The sequence below is a fragment of the Terrapene carolina genome, unplaced genomic scaffold (genome assembly GCF_002925995.2).
Source record: "Terrapene carolina triunguis isolate 2854851 unplaced genomic scaffold, T_m_triunguis-2.0 Scaffold192, whole genome shotgun sequence".
NCBI lineage: Eukaryota > Metazoa > Chordata > Testudines > Emydidae > Terrapene > Terrapene triunguis.
In genome coordinates this window covers 18,157,646-18,174,100 of record NW_020664543.1, presented here as the reverse complement: position 1 = coordinate 18,174,100, position 16,455 = coordinate 18,157,646, and the positions used below count along the sequence as shown (strand labels likewise).

The 16,455-nt window shown below is 48.5% G+C and overlaps 1 protein-coding gene across 2 annotated transcripts in view; it reads left to right on the top strand.

The window, feature by feature from the left end:
- SEPTIN9 (septin 9) overlaps positions 1 to 16,455 on the top strand; it is a 250,111-nt gene that overhangs the window by 60,764 nt on the left and 172,892 nt on the right. Inside the window, exon 1 of one of the 2 annotated variants that reach the window (XM_024206300.1) lies at positions 1,240 to 1,321. The exons of the other annotated variant lie outside the window; for it this stretch is intronic. Coding sequence (XP_024062068.1) covers positions 1,300 to 1,321 — 22 coding nt within the window. The 5' untranslated portion in view covers positions 1,240 to 1,299. Of the gene's footprint in view, positions 1 to 1,239; positions 1,322 to 16,455 lie in introns of those variants that run through there. 2 annotated transcript variants of the gene reach the window in all.

The following is a 16,455-nucleotide window of genomic DNA, read 5'->3' as shown; positions in this document are numbered from 1 at the left end:
TATTCCCATGCTGAGGCCCCAGGCAGTATGTATTGAGCTGGTACAGGTGTTCTCTCAGGGGGAGGTGTTTAACCAAGGTCTCTTCTGCTTGGCTTCGGCAGCTGTTCAGGTGGCAGTTTCCACAAAGAGGAGCCTCCAGCCCCAGAGACCTTGCCAGCATTCCCCCTTCCTGCCCTCAACAGAAGCAGCTCTAATGTCCAGACTGGCACATGAGCTCATAATGGCTGCTCCATTTACTCTGCACTCTCAGTGCACTGCCAGCCCCTATCTCATCACTGTGCAGGAAGGGAGTACATGAAAGGTGCTTTCTGAAGCCCAGCTCTGTCCATTCGAGGATGACAGGGCAGCCCCTGACTCCTGTCACCGCTGGGTTAGAAGGAGAGGTTTCACTATCGTTTTCCAGCTGGCTTCAGAAATCTCTTCTCTTATCGCTTATGTAGCAAGGGGAGGGCCTGGCATAGCCGGCTGTTCATGTGAAGGAGAAGCAGGGACTGCTTGCCAAGATTCAGCAGTAAACCTCTCCAGCAGGGCTCTGGTGGGAGACTAAACATGTGCAGCAGTCGGATCCTTCCTGGTAGCAGGCAAACCGTGATGCCCTGCCTGAGGATGAAATCAGCCTTCATCAGCGGAATAGTTTACGCATGAATCGAAACTTCAGACCTGGTTGGGTGGGGGAACAAGCAGGATCTTAGTTCTTTAAAATGCTTTAGCCACCGAAGGAGGAGGGCCTGGGATAGAGGAAATAGCAACAAAATAAGACTGGGGAAGCAGGGAGAGATTTGAGACGCTGGATGTGTTGCTCTGTTATTCCAAGGAGTCAAGTTGTGTAAGCATCTCCTGGTGGATACTAAAAGGAGTCAGCCGCGGAGACGGCCACAGTCTCCTGGATTTGCGCATGCTGCAGCTTTAAGACTGTGCTCTGGAGAACTTGGGCTTTGCCATCGTCTACATGCGCTGGAGTATTTCGGGGGGTTGTTGAATTTGCGGGTCATGTACCTCCCCTCTTTTTTTTTTTCTCTCCCTTTCTGCCTCAATCTTTCTTTTCATTTCAAAGAGACAAAGCTACTTCAGTTTGGAGCACAAACATATGATCAGCACATGGAAATGTGGTAATTTGGATGCATTCATGATTGCAACAGATTGAAGAAATTAGACCAGACAAAGAGCTTTTTTTGGGAAGAGGAGGAGGAGGAGGAGGAGGCAAGGAAAGGAGGGAGGGAGGGAGAGTGGGTGAAAGAAGGGGACGCCACCGAAAAAAGGGACGGCGTGACACGCGGATGCTAAATATATCCCGTAGTAATGGAGAGGGACCGCATTTCAGGTAGGCTATTGATCGTTTTATCTCTGCTGTTTTGTTACTCTCCCCTGCTCCCCCTCCACTTCCCCCAGAGTGTCTGCATGTTAAGAGAAGAACCAGCCAAGCTCTGGTTTGATTTCAATGGTCCCTTTTATTTTTTATAATGTTCTGCTTTTTTTTTTCATCCTCCTAAGTTCTCCAGACAGACCGTGTTTCCAACAGAAGCAGAGGAGGGTGTGGGAGAAAGAAACCGTTTTCTGGGTCTGGATTTCATTTGAATCTCTCTCTTGCTCGCTCTCTCTCTCTCTCTCTCTCTCTTTTTTTTATTTTCCAATCTGCTGCACCGAGTGAGGCAGATGAATGCTGAGACTGTTAGCTCAGGACTCGGAGTCAGGGAGAGAAAATATCCTGGCTCTTGATTTAAGGATGCCTTTAGATCCTGGAGGTTGGCTGCTTAGTTCATATGGCTGTGTGTTGTGGTTTAGCTCTCTTGGCATGCCAAAGCTTGTGTTAAAGACAGTATCTTCCTCTCCAATAATGCTTGTATTGCTGCACAGAGACTCGGTCATAGGTCAGGAGTCTCCTGTTGCTAGGACAGGGCCTCCTGGCTGCATGTGTTCCCACGTTGAGCTGGGGTTGGTTGTATAACCCTGGAAAAGGGGGTTGATTTCATGCAGTTGGCATGTCTTCGGCTTCAAGTTGCTAGTGAAGTCTGTGTATTAGGATTGGGGTGGGGGTGGGGAGAGAAGGGCGACTAAACCGGATACATCCAACTCCTGTCCTTCCCTGCAAACCCCAACTAATGGCGCATGTCCGAGAGATTAATCCCAAAACTGCTGCCGATTGGTCAGAAGGCGTCAGGTAACCGCGGCTCAGCAAGCAGCTTTGCAGCATTGCAGGACTTGATGCTGAGCAGTGGCTAAGGCCTTGACAACTATTCATTATTAAAAGCCACGGGTGGGGATGGGGGAATGTTTGTCCTAGAACTTGAGCCCAGAGACTGAGAATAGGGCTGAGTCCATACAGAGCTCTGAGGGTCCCAAAGAGAAGACAGGAGGCCCTCCAGCAAAGGAATCCCAATGCATTTGGAAAGACCAGGGGTGCAGGGGCTGCTGCTTTGAACGGGCTGGGACTCTGCAGCCATTAACTCAGTCTGTGGTTCCCTGCTTTTTCCCTGTTCCCCGCCCTGCTCAGGGCCAGGGGGTGTGCTGGGGTGGAGAGCAGATCGCTTCTTACCTGCTCTGGAGCCTGCATGTTCTTCTGGCCGCTCTAAGTTGGCCTGGGTAAAGCAGCGACCGGGTGGGGTGAGGCAAGCAGCACCGCGCTACTGGGCATCAGGGTTGGAAAGAAAACCACAAGGATGAGTGGAAGCAGTTGAGCAAGGGAGGAGTGGGGGTGAGAGTGGGGGACTGTGGGGCTCTGCAGTTGGAGACCTTGAGACATCTGTAACTCCTCTGCTGTCTGTCTGGACACTAGTCTGTGCCATGAAGTACCATCGGGGAGGCCTTTCTATACTCCAGCCAGGTGTGTAACAGTGCTCGACAGGGAGCACAACCCTGATGGAGCACAGACCAGCTGCGATTGCCTAAGGGCCTGATCCTGGTAGGTGCTGGGCACCCGCAACTCCTGCCATTGCTGTCAATGGGAATTGAGAGCGCTCCCAGCTTGAGATTGGCCTGCGGGAGCGTTCTCCCCCTCCCAGCCCTTTTCCAATAAGGGCAGCTCGGATGACGCGTGCGCTCCTTCTCTCTTGCCCTCTCTTCCCCACATTCCCTCCTTTGCTTTGAGCCACTTCAAAGCATTCCTGGGAGCTGCCCTTGACCCAAAGGATGGAGTGTGTATGTGTCAGTAATACCAGTGCTCCGACGTGGATAATCCTCTATCACTGCAGCACGGGCCTCGGCCAGGCAGAGGATAAACAACGGAGGGAATGGGACAAGTTCTGCAGAACAGGGCTAGTCGGACCCAGCACTGAACCGATCTTTTAAATCTTCTGCTGCTTTTCTTTTGCGCTGATATTTTCCCAGGACAAGGGGGCCTGACAAACAGGAGTGCTGGCAAGAAACTGGACTTTAATTTCTGGCCCCAGTCACGTGCTCTGAGGCTCTTTTTAGTCAAGAGAAGTGCCAGATCTCCGCTCCCTGGAGCCCCTGCTCATTTTGGGAACTACTCAATACAAGACACTTCATGCAATCTAAATGCAATAGCTAACTGTAGCAAAGAGCCCACCTAACTCTGGGTGGGATACCTCCTATCCACGCTGATCCTTGATACCCCATGTGCAAGGGAGCCAAGGGCAGGAAAGACCCTGGTACAGTAGTCCACAGATGCAGCAGCTCTAGTTAACCTCCAGTAGCCTGGCCCCTTCCTAAGGGTCACTAGCAAAGTATGCAAACTGTCGGGTCTGCTGATGACTTAGCTTGGGTGTGCCAGCGACCCCTGCTGGAATCTGATGGGCCTATGCAGATTTCAGTTCCCTTGATTTAGTTGTGTCATGCAGTTGTTGGCAGGGAAGCCAGGCAACAGAGCCCTCAGTTAAATCCTCATCCTGCCTGTGGATGACAAATAGTTGTGGTATGTGATATGCGCTAAACAAGGGTAGTAGCTGTATGTCTCTTAACTCAGGGGCACAGAGGCTGGTTTGCACACACAGCTCACACTTGGGGCCGTTTCACTGGGGATACGATACCCTGTACTCTGCTCTTGCGTCTCATGCTCGCTCTGTTCTGGAGGCCGAAGCTGTCAGCAGTCTGTGCTGGGGAGGAAAGAGTGCACTGCAGAGTTGCCAGGCAATGAAGCTCTGTCCAGGCTTGGAGAAAGAAAGGGACATGACTAGAGGCAGTTCTTGAATGACTCATCCTTTCGAAAGCCCTGTCTCAGCAGCGTGGGAGAAGGAAATGCAGGAGGGTGATGGGTATACGTAGAGCCTGAGGAAAGAGTTAAAATCCAATGACATCGATTTGTTAAGAGTAAACAATATTTAAAAGCTGCGATTCAGGGAGGAATTTCAAATGTGCTGGGTAAGCACTTTAGAGAGACAGTAAAGTAAGGGTTAAAGGGAACATAGGAAAATCTTGTTAAGTGAGGTTCTGGGCAGTTCAGATTATGTTGTCAGTTTTCCAGGTTTATTCTCCAGCACTGACTCCTGGGCAAATCGGCTCAGTTTGCCTGCCAGAAGACTGAGCTGTGCCTGGTACCTGGCAATCCGGCTGCGATCTGTGGATCCGATTCTTACTCGGGGTCTGACTCTGATCTCACGTACACCAGAGTCACTCCATCGGCGATACCCCTGCTGCACACCAGCAGGGCTGATGGAGAGGGGCAGCTGTACTGGGGCCCTATGCCCGGGCCCCCCCCCAAAACATTTGTAACATCTAGGTAAATAAAAGGAAATGGAGGGGGTGCAGCCCCAGCTAACATTATTGTACTGGGGCCCTACATTTCTCTCGATGGGCCTGCATACCAGTGAACAGGAGAGGAGAATTGGGCCCCCGAGTTTCATCTGAGTCATGGTCTCATAGTCTGGCTGGTCGTGCTTCAACCATTGTGACAGGAGGTGGCAGTTCAGCGGCTGGTGTCCCAGGCAGAGGAGAAAGCATCCTGCTCTCTCTCAGCTCTGCTGGCTCTGCAGTGTTGGCAGCAGGAAAGAAAAAAACCCTGGTTTTGGTGAATCAACGAAACATGACTCAGATGGAGAACAGATCCACGCGGTGCTAGGCGGCCACGTTTCCTAGGCACTCTTCTGGCCAGAAACATGCTTTTAATTAATATTCTACCACTGGAGCTTCACAATGCGGAAATAAAAACTCCCTGTCTGAATTCTCCGTGTGAAGGGGCCTCAGCATGACTGAGAATCAAGCCTCTTCTCTTCCGTAAGAGTGCTGCGCTCCTGTAAATAAGCATTCCTGAATCCTACAGGCGCTCCCCACACTGGGAGAGCACAGGCCTTGCCACGTCAAGGCAGATCAACAGCTTCCCTAATTGGCTCTCCTGTCTCTGACAGTGGCCAATGCCTGATGCTTCAAATGAAGGTGCCAGTCCCTGTAATACACTTAGTTCTGTGCCTGGTGATCCTTGAAGCGCGAGGCTATGATAGTCCTTGTCAATTGTATTGTAGCTTGTTTAAGTACAGAGACATATTCAGATCATGGTCCTTTAAAATGTTCTAGTCTCTCTAGGTTCTTACATTGCACCTATCACCATAATATCTGAGCACCCTCAGCAGTGCAGTAAGCAACATGTCTAATGTTTGTTCTCTCATCCACTCCTCAGGGGAGAAGTGTGTGTAGGGAAGTGTCTTGTTTTGGATTTGTTTTATATACTATATAAATGTTGCTCTATGTTTATGTTAGAGAAGGCAGGTCAAAGAAATGCGCCTTGCACTTGGAGCGGAAGGCGGTGAGCTTTGTGATGGTCCTGAATTTCTGTGGGAGTTAAAAACTGGGGGGAAAATAAAAAAAACCTGGTATGGGGATGGCCAGGCCAAACCTGAGGTTCTGCTCCCTACACCCCTTGCACTGTTGCCTATCAGATGGGCATTTTTCTTTCTGCCTTTCGTGTTGCTTTCCACAGTATGTCCACTGGGCCATGATGTCTGCATTCTCAGTCAGTCTGCCTTTGTGCTGCTTCCTTTGACTTGAACTTGAGTACTTGTTCTGCACTAGTAGCTGTCATTGTTTTGATCCTTTCCCTGGACAGTTCAGCTGTGCTTGCTATTTGGAGGCATTTCTCTAGGATTAGATCTGTTTCTTTCAGCAGTCTCTCCTGTAAACTAGAATTGTGTGTCCCACAAACAATCCTGTCTTTAATTAGGGAGTCTTTCATGTTTCCAAAGTTACACGTGGATGTCTGAGTTCTCCACCCTGTAATGTAAATCTCTAATAATAGAAGATCAGGGTTGGAAGGGACCAAAGGAGTCATCTAGTCCAACCCCCTGCTCAAAGCAGGACTAATCCCCAGACAGATTTTTGCCCCAGATCCCTAAATGGCCCCCTCAAGGATTGAGCTCACAACCCTGGGTTTAGCAGGCCAACGTTCAAACCACTGAGCTATCCCTCCCTCTTCTGTTTCTTGGTTTTGGATTTTAAAAAAACTAGTCTCATTCTGTCAGGTCTCACAGCACTTATCAAACACCTCTACCGGCTCTTCCAGTGTTTCAGGCATTATTCCTTGCAGCAATGCCTCTCTTCCTTCTTTTTTCCCAATGAGAAGTAAAAGCTATCCTTTCATTTTCTCATCTTTATCCCCCCATGAGCAGATCTATGTACAGACTCAGTTCCTGGTTCTACTGTTTCCATGCTTGTGCAAGGCTTTTTGTCTGGGAACCCAGCTTTCCCGGTGGACTGAGTCCCTCCATGCTGCCTGTTTGTTCTGGTTCTGTGTACTACTTTGTTTTCCTGTCAATCACACTCTGTTCCTTGACCTGGGTCTCACTAGACTGACCACTACCACCATGTTTCATGTCCCTCATGCTGGGTAATAACAGAGAAGATAACATTGCTTGTAAAACTTAACTGTCTCTTTACTAAGAGATGCTGCAACTGCGGCTAGCATTCTAGCCCTGTGAACACAGGCTAACTTCCTGGTGCCTCCTGAAACCTGTTCTCCTCCCTCCAAGTTCCATGCAGGTTGCTACAATGGTGTGATATCATTCCTAGAAATGGTGCTTTCTAAAGGCTCTGCTGCCAGGAGTGAAGTCTGAGAGCAGCTGCTTGGGGGACCATCCTGGGAGCTCAAAAAGAAAAACAAATGTGACCACCAGGTAGGAGTGTGGAGAGAAAACTAGTTCCTCCAGAAACCAACAGATTGGTTCCCTTGTTAGCAAGAGCCTGATTTGACCTCAGTTCCAACAGGAAGGTTCAGCAACTTCCTGATTTCCACCCTTAATCATGTGCAAGGGATTCTCTTCATTTCTTTTTAAAGGGATGCTGCCAGGTTAAAAATCCCTCATTAAAAAAAGAGAAACTCATCTATGGTACAAGTAACATTAGATTATTAAAATGGAAAGAATTTGAGCAATCTAGCTCATTTTCCTCTATGCCGCTTTGTATTTCTCCTCCCTCCTGCCTGTACAATGAACATGCTGCAGACAGAATAGCCTGCTTCACTTTCACTGCTTAGAAGCAATGTGTGCATGAGAATCCATCTTAACTGGTTAGACAGTTGTACTGCACTGATCACTGAATGAATCACTCCAAGGAGACTGTGTGCATGGCTGTCTCTCTCTTTCCATGGGGGTTGTTTGTTAATTTCATGGAAATGGTTCTTAGTCTTTAGGTTTTTTTTTCAATTTTATGCCTGATTTTTCCTTTGTAGGGGCCAGATTTTCAAGTGCTCGGCACCTGCAATTGGGGGCCTATTTTCAAACTAGCTCAGCTCCGATTTAGGGCCCCAAATTAGGGGCATTTTCAAACAAATAATCCTTAGCACCCAACATGACAATCTAGCCACTTATTTTGGTGCCCAAATGGGAGCTGAGTTCTCTGGACATTCTGGCCCCGGCTGTGGTGCTGAACACTTGGAAATCAGCCCATTGGCTACTCTGCAGACTAGCAGCAAATTAGAGGTTCAAACTCCAGCTCCAAACCTGTATTTTGGAGAGAGACAGGGACAATATGGGATTCCCACCTCCTGTTCAATGACGATAGCTTTTTACTAGACCTGTTTTTATCTCATCCCAAGAGCTGGAGTTTGAAAGTATGAGAAGATCTATATGGGTCCCAGCCCTAAGAGTTCAGGATTTTTTATCTAGTGTTTTTCATGGGTGCCAGCCTATACCTGCAGGTGGCTTGTTTTATATGAACTGACCTTTGGACCATGCTACTTCAGAGTCAAAAATGTGACGGGAAACTAAACCCACAATAGAAAGTGTCCGATACAAATATCAGATCTTCAGATACATGCAGCTGGGCTCTCTATAACTGGCCCCTTCTCCTGAGCAACACAGGTCTTCACAGGGTGACGATTTACATTAAGAATAGAAGAATGACCATATTGAGTCAGGCTAATGGTCCATCTAGCCCAGTATCCTGGCTTCCAACAGTAGCCAGTGCCAGACACGTTAGAGGGGATGAACAGAACTGGTCAATTATCGAGTGATCCATCCCCCGTCAGGCAGTCCCAACTTCTGGCAGTCAGAGGCTTAGGGTCACCCATAGCATAGGTGCTGACTTCCCCTCTACCCCCACGTCCGCCCACATTAGCTATCCGCAGTCATTTGGTACAGAGGCTGAATCAAGTGATAGGCTACATACCTTGGTTACTAGTTCTGCAATTTCATATCTGAGTTCCTTCAGAACTCTGGGGTGAATACCATCTGGTCCTGGTGACTTATTACTGTTTAATTTATCACTTTATTCCAAAACCTCCTCTATCGAAACCTCAATCTGGGTCAGTTCCTCAGATTTGTCACCTAAAAAGAATGGCCCAGGTGGGGGAATCTCCCTCACATCCTCTGCAGTGAAGACCATTGCAAAGAATGAATTTAACTTCTCCGCAACATCCTTGTCTTCTTGAAGTGCTCCTTTAGCATCTTGATTGTCTAGTGGCCCCACTGATTGTTTGGCAGACTTCCTGCTTTGGATATACTTTAAAAAAATTGCCGTTAGTTTTTGTGTCTTTTGCTAGTTGGTCTTCACATTCTTTTTTGACCTGCCTAATTATACTTTTATACTTGACTTGCCTGAGTTTATGCTCCTTTCTGTTTCCCTCGGTAGGATTTGACTTCCAGTTTTTAATGGATGCCTTTTTGTCTCTAACCACCTCTTTTATTCTGTTGTTTAGCCATGCTGGTGGGGTTTTTTTTTTGTTTTGTTTTGTTTTTTGTCCTCTTACTGTTTTTTATTTGGGGTACACATATAGTTTGAGCCTCTATTAAGGTGTTTTTTAAAAGTTTCTTGTAGCTTGCAGGCATTTCACTCTTGTGAATGTTCCTTTTAATTTCCATTTAACTAGCCACCTCATTTTTGTGTAGTTCCCCTTTTTGAAGTTAAATGCTATTGTGGTGGGGTTGGTTTTTTTTTTTTATATTTCCCCCCCTACAAGCATATTAAATGTAATTACAGTATGGTCACTATTACCGAGCAATTCAGCTATATTCATCTCTTGGAGCAGATCCTGTGTGCCACTCAGATTGGAGGAAAGATAATTGCGAGTAAGGCTCTGTACTGAGATTCAGCAGATCTGGAGTCACTTCCTGGCTCTGCCACAGACTTCCTGTGTGATCTTGGGCAAGACACTTACTCTCTGTGCCTCAGTTCCATTTCTGTAAAATGGGGATAATGCTAGCCTTCACCCACCTTTTTGTCTGGCTGTTCTATTCATAGATTGTGAGCTCCTGACTCTTATTTTGTGTATGGACGTACAGTGTCTAAATTAAATAAATGGGGATATCCTATCTCCTAGAACTGGAAGGGACCTTGAAAGGTCATCGAGTCCAGCCCCCTGCCTTCGCTAGCAGGACCAAGTACTGATTTTTGCCCTAGATCCCTAAGTGGCCCTCTCAAGGATTGAACTCACAACCCTGGGTTTAGCAGGCCAATGCTCAAACTACTGAGCTATCCCTCTCCTCTAGTACATGTCTAATACATGTGTGTTGTGATTTCTAGGTGCAACTGTAATATAATTTACAATAATATAGTATGATTTCATACTTCATGATTCTCCTCTCACATGGGGGATCAAGTAGAATCAAGTCTCCAGCTTTCCCATCACCACGTCACATGGCCTTGAATCAGCACTTCAGGGCATTTCCAGTTTTCAGAGTCCCTTTCACAGTGATTGATCATGCTGCACGACCGAGACTCAGACATTGCTGGGGATGAAGGGAAGAAGTATCTCATGCAAGTCAAAATGCTTCCAAGTTCCAGAGTCCAGCATACCAAGATGCTGAGTATTTAAGAAGCAAGTACGTAGTTGGGGAAGTATGTCTGAATCAACACGTCTTCTGTAGTCTTAGCAATCCCAGAAGCACAATGTCTGGGTGTCCTGTTGGCTTCTCCACTAGGTACGCGCAGCTGTAGCTAATGCCATCGGTACACAGTAATACATTAAAGAGAGCAGCAACACCTCCTGCTATAAATCCTAGTATCAGGTTATGTACCCTACATAGAAGGGACCTGCTTTCAACCATACCTTCTCTGGCTGGTATTAAGAGAGGAAGGATAGCCCAATCGTTAGAGGGATAGCCTAGTATCACAAGTCCCACGTTCAATTCCTTGCTCTGCCATAGACTTCCTGTCTGACCTTGGGCAAGTCACTTAGTCTCTCTGTGCCACAGTTCTCCACCTGAACAATGGGGATAATAGTCTGTCTGTGCTTGGATGAAAGGCCACGAAGGAAACTCAGGAGCTACAGGCAATAGGATGGGTGAGTCAGTAGGCTGTGCCCTTCCCTTCACATCACTTCCCCCATCGATGAGTTTCATGAGAGAGAGGCTCTGACCGCTTCTGGTTACCAAAGATCCTACGGCATTTGTTTGCGAGAGCAGCACGGCCTTACCAAATACCAATCTGGGTAACTAATTTCCCTTGCAGTTGGAATGGGATATTGCACTCCTTCTTACCTCCTATCCTAAACCAAGGGGCATCATCATCATCATTATTTATTTATTTGTATTGTAGTAGTGCCTGTGAGTCTCCATCCTGCACTGGGGCCCCATTGTGCTACAAACACACAGTCCTTGATGTTGTTAAACACGTGCCATTTTCCACCCCTGGCGTGGCTGCCATTTGAGTGGCTGGCCAAGAAATCCCTGTATATCAAATTCACCGAGCTCCTTGGGATCATTAAAGCTGAGAGATACTCTAAGAGCTGTGCAAACGTCTACTTCCCCTGGCCGGGGAGATTATATGTAATTTGACAGGTGAGTACAATATCATTAGCTTTGACATCATTACCACGATAAAAGGGCCAACAAGTAGATTTTGTGGCTGGGCTGGTAAATGGCCACGACAGATTTGCAAAGCTGTGCTGTATAAATGTAAGATCCTTACTAATTAACTGATTCCATCATCACCAGGTATGACGGGCTAAATAAATACTTCTTGGAGCAAACTGCAGGTTATGTGGTATGTGGTAATTAGTTTGGGGCCTAACAAGCTTAATTACTCACTCGGCTATACCCAGCTCCGTAGGGTTCACAGGAAAAGCCCCATTAGGGGCCAAACCCCACCACGGGGCAGGTTCAGGGGTCACGGTTCATAACCAAAGACTGGTCAGAGGTTTATGCTTTGGCACAGCGGAGAAAAGCTTTTACAGGGTCGTGTTCCTGGCTGTCTGGTAGAGCGGCCCCAAAAGTGGCCCAGTAGAACTACTAGGGTCTGTTATGACACACTGCGGGCAACAGCAACTCACTCAGGTTTGAAATGGTCTGTGCCATTCTCTTATCCAGGCCCATCCAAGCCAGATTCCAGAGGTGCCTCTTCTTTCTCCACATGTGCCATTCTTGGTATAAAAGCAAGATTGGGTGTGAGTCGCATGGGACTCATAAAGCAGCCAGGGCCCAGTGAGTGCTGGAAGGCGGCGTTAGGAGGAATAGGCACTGCTGTAGGGAGAAGCTTAGGCCCAAACATGCAAGAATGGGGTCTGATTTGGGCTGCCTTGCTGGAGATACCTTGGGTCTCATTTCTGAGGGCTTGAGCACCGGCGGATCCCACAGGCTTCTTAAGATCAACCCAAGGCACCTCAGACAGGCACCCAAAAACTGAAACCGCTGTTCAAGTGATCCCCTGATAGAGGGACCTCCAACACAATTCCTCTCTCACATGCTGTTTCCCCCTTTTCCCCTCAGATTCTCTGGGCCTGGTTTGCAGGCTCCTTGGGCCAGCAGCTCTGCCCATTACTGGCCACCCATCCTCCACTCTCCGGTCCTGGTCAGCTGCGGGTGACTCTCTCTCACTTTTGGGAGAGAAAAGGACGTGTGTTATTTATTAGTTTCAGATGCTTTTCTTTCCAGGGCTTTTTTTCCAGGGCTGCATGTTTCAAGCCCTGAGTCACAAATGTGGAACGGTGGTTTGGGGGCTGTATACAAACCCTCTACTAACAGGGCCGTGAGTCTGACCGGGGAGGATTGCCACGGGGCACATGGTTGGTAGACGCTGTGCTTTGTACAGGCTTTTTATCCTTTCTGGTGGGGAGGAGTGTCTGGCTCCCGCTGACATACATGACACAAAATGATTCACGCTGCTGAGCAACATAGTTAAGCCAGTGTAGATGTAGCCTAAATTAATCTCTTTGTGCATGCAGCTGTGTGTTTGGGTCGCTCTGAAAAACAGAAATGAAAGGGTTAAGCTCCCATCGGCTCAGCCAGATGCTTTTCCTTGAGAGAGTGCCTATGAAGCTAGCATGCTGTCGTGTAAAGATCCAGACCCAGATCTTAGCTTTGTGGCTAGGGCCCATTTCTACTCTAGGCTCAATCTGAGAGAAGTGGCTGCATCCTACACAGGATGAATCCCCTTGCAGGCAGACCAAGGTAGCATGTTCTACTGGCTAATGACCTGAACTGAGACTCAAACCAGGGTTTTATTCCTGCCACTGCCCTGCTGCCTGAGCAAGTCACATCATCCCTCTGTTTCTCCGTCTACAAGGTGTTACCTTATGCTTCAGGGGTTAAAGCCCATCTCTGGTAAGGTACATCCACACTGACGGCAGCCCGTGCAGTACAGACACTGCACACCAAGCTAGCATGGGTATAAATAGCAGTGTAGACGGTGAGGCTCTGCGTGGGTGAGTAGAAAAGAGTAGAGTGCCTGAACCCCCATGGCATGTACCCTACACAGTTCTCTACACACTCAAGCCAGGCCTCCAACAGCCATACTGCTGTTTGTAGCAGTGCAATGTCCCACTGCCAGAGCTTTTCCCTGCTACAGGGAAAGGCTCCAGCAAGGAGGAAAGGCTCTGGCAGTTCCCTGCTGATAGAGCCTTTCCCTGCTGCCTCCCCATTGCCAGAGCCTTTCACTGCTGCATGCAGCAACACGCCACAGTGACAAGTGTGGACACAGGCCGCCTTTCACTGCGGCGTGTAGCTCCCTGCATGCTGCCCGAAGTGTAGACAAGGCCTTAGAGACCAGCGTGAGGCCTGCATGGGGGACAGATTATCCCACACTTGCCTCTTGTGGGGTTCTTACACGTTGCTCTGAAGCATTGGGTGCTGGGTGCTGCCAGAGACTGGATAGCTTGGGTCTATCCAGTATGGGAATTCCTCTGTAAAGTGCTTTTGAAATCTACTAATTTAAGAAGGCCTATATAAATACAAAGCATTATTATGGTGGTGGTTTGTATTATCCATTGCCTAACCCGGGAGGGATCTTTCACGTGGAAGTTCGCCCATATGAACAGGCAAGCATAGATTTTGCAGTTAATGCTAATACTTTAATAATACTCTAAATTCTTTAGGGCCGGGATTTTGTGTGATAGATGTGTGTAAAGAACCTAGCACAATGGGGCCGTAGGCACTACTGCAATCCAGAGCATATTAATCACAACCCTCACTCACCACGTTCATATCCAAAGGGTTCCACTTGCTTGGCAAGCTGCTGAAATAAAAGGCAAGAAGAGGGTCGCCGTGGCAGGGGGGAGTCTGGTGGAAAATTGGGGAGAGAGACTGTCAGAGGACAGTAGGTTGTGGACATGCAATTGCAATGCAAGGATGTTCTAGCCTGTTGGGCCTGCCTTTGGGTGGCCAAGAGCTGGGACATAACTGCAATGTAATCTCTGTCCTAGCCACGCTTCCTTCCCATGTCTGTCTGTGGAATGAAGAATAAAGCAGAGAGTGAAATAGTTTTTCTTGAGGCTTGCAGGTCTGAGACTCCCAGGTGACCATTCCCAGTGAACTGCTCCCTTTGCCAGCTGTCCCACAGACGGCAGAGAGGGTGTATGTGTGTTGGTGCCGATGAGTCCCACACATCAGCTGTGTCTTGCTCTCTGTTTCTATAGGACAGGCAGGAGGGAGAGAAGTAGCTGCAGAGGGAGCTGTTGGAAGGCATTCCCCTGTGGCAGAACATTGGCATGTTCAATCTGTGCAGCACCTGAACCAGACCACTCGGATGCAGGAGTCAGGACGGTGGCTGCTTTGGATTTCCTTTGAATCCAGCATTACTGTTTAGGTTTTGTTGTACCTGTGGGATACCTTAAGGCTGCCCCAGTGTGGGCACTTGCAGGGAAAGTTCAGTGAAGGGTGCTGACTGCAAAGGGCAGAGCTGAACTTCCCCAGGGTTTGAAAGTGTTTTGTATTGGGCCCATTTTGAACATTAATATTTATTATTAAATGCAGCAGAGGCCCCAGCTGGGTGCAGGGCCCCCTCGTGCTAGGTGCTGCACACACCTAGTGAGAGGCAGTCACTGCTCCTTGCAATCTAAACTGACAAGGGGTAGAAGGTAAACAGAGGCACGCACAGGCGAACTGATTTGCCCAAGCTTGCACAGCTGGGAGTAGTCAACCAGGTCTCCTGACTCCCAGTCCAGTGCCCTGTTCACTGGCCCATACTGCCTACAGAGGTGAGGGGAAGTGGCATCTTAACCCCTTCCGGTTTCTTGGGGGTTGGTCTCTGCACCCCTGAGTCCTTTAAAATGTTCCAAAGGTGAATGGGGGAGGAGGGCAATCCCTCCACATAGGCTGATTGATGGCCGTGCTGACTTCATTCGCCCACGTGAAATGCCTGAGCCAGGTAGTCCAGCAAGCAGGTAAATCTGCAGGGCAGATGGTATTTAACTCGCTGAATGGACTTCAGCAAGACCACGGGTAGAAGCAGAAAAGGTGTTTCATTGTGAACTATGGTTATTAGCTGTTGGAACCTAGCAACCTCAGTCCTGGGCAAAGGGGGAAGGTGCCGTCTCCAGGGGCATCAGCCTTGGCCTCTTCTTTCAGCAGAAGTCATCCATTTCCAGGGACTCGCTCTCCACGCCCAGTGGGTCACAAGGGCTGGGAAGGCTAGGGGTGAGGAGAGGGGGAGCGTGGAATTAGACATTGAGTGAAGCAGGCATTCATCTGGAAGAGGCCTGAATGGACAGAGAGAGTAGCCAGAATGCTGTCTCCTAGTCAAGCTGACCAACTGGCCACGGAGACCAGGATGGGAGGAATCCCTAAGATACAGGAAAATAACACAAAGAATTGACAGGCTGTTTCTCTACACTGGTTTGGTGCCAGTAGATGGCAGTATGAGCTTCGCAATAGGGTCCCAGGCCTGCGCTGAAATCGGAAGCCTTGGGGATGCTTTACGGGTCTGTGCCTTCACATCATTCATGGCAGAAGAAATAGCTGCTGCACTGTTCCAGCTTCAGGGGCAGTGAACGTGAGGGGGTGGGGTGGGCAGTACGGGAAATAGACAATGAAGAAGGGGAAGGGAGAGGAAGAACAATAAAGGGAGGGCGCCCAACAGGGCACTGGTTATGAAAGGGGCCAGCGTCCCACCCCCTGCCCTAGACCTCCGAATGTGCAGTGCTCTCAAATAGGTAACACGCCAAAGATCTTCCCACTGTCTTTGCAATGCGCCTAGCGCCAGTTTATTGTGGGAGCTCAGTGTTTGCTCATGTGAGCCTCTGAGTCCCTTTAAAAGCTCCCTTAACCCCACAGCCCAGGCTTTGATTACACATCAGCAGAGAAGAGGACAGAGGATTAGAGTTCTGTAGATATGTAGAAGCGGCAAAGAATTAGTGAGGATTACAAGAGGGGATTTGAGCTAGAGGGAGAGAGAGCAAGACTAGTAATTGCCCATCTGTACATTTCTCTGGCTGGCACTACAAACAGCCAGGAGACCGTGACACATTTCTGTTTTCAGTCTCCTTAATTTCCCAGGGGTTACTCCATACGGACCCATCTTGCCTACAGTTACCCCTGCTCTCAGGATGCCCCAAAATCCCAACATGGAGCTCTGGTGGAGAAAAAAAAATCCTAGAAGTTAAAGATGAAAAGTCCCTGTTAACTTGTCCCAGTCTCTGTCTTGATGCATATTTGCTAGTGCTTTGTCCATTCTGCTTTTAAAAATCCCAAGGGCTGAGGGTTTCTAGCCCAGCTGTCAGAGTAGCAGCCGCGTTAGTCTGTATCCGCAAAAAGAACAGAAGTACTTGTGGCACCTTAGAGACTAACAAATTTATTTGAGCATAAGCTTTCGTGGGCTACAGCCCACTTCATCGGATGCATGCAGTGAAAAATACAGTAGGAA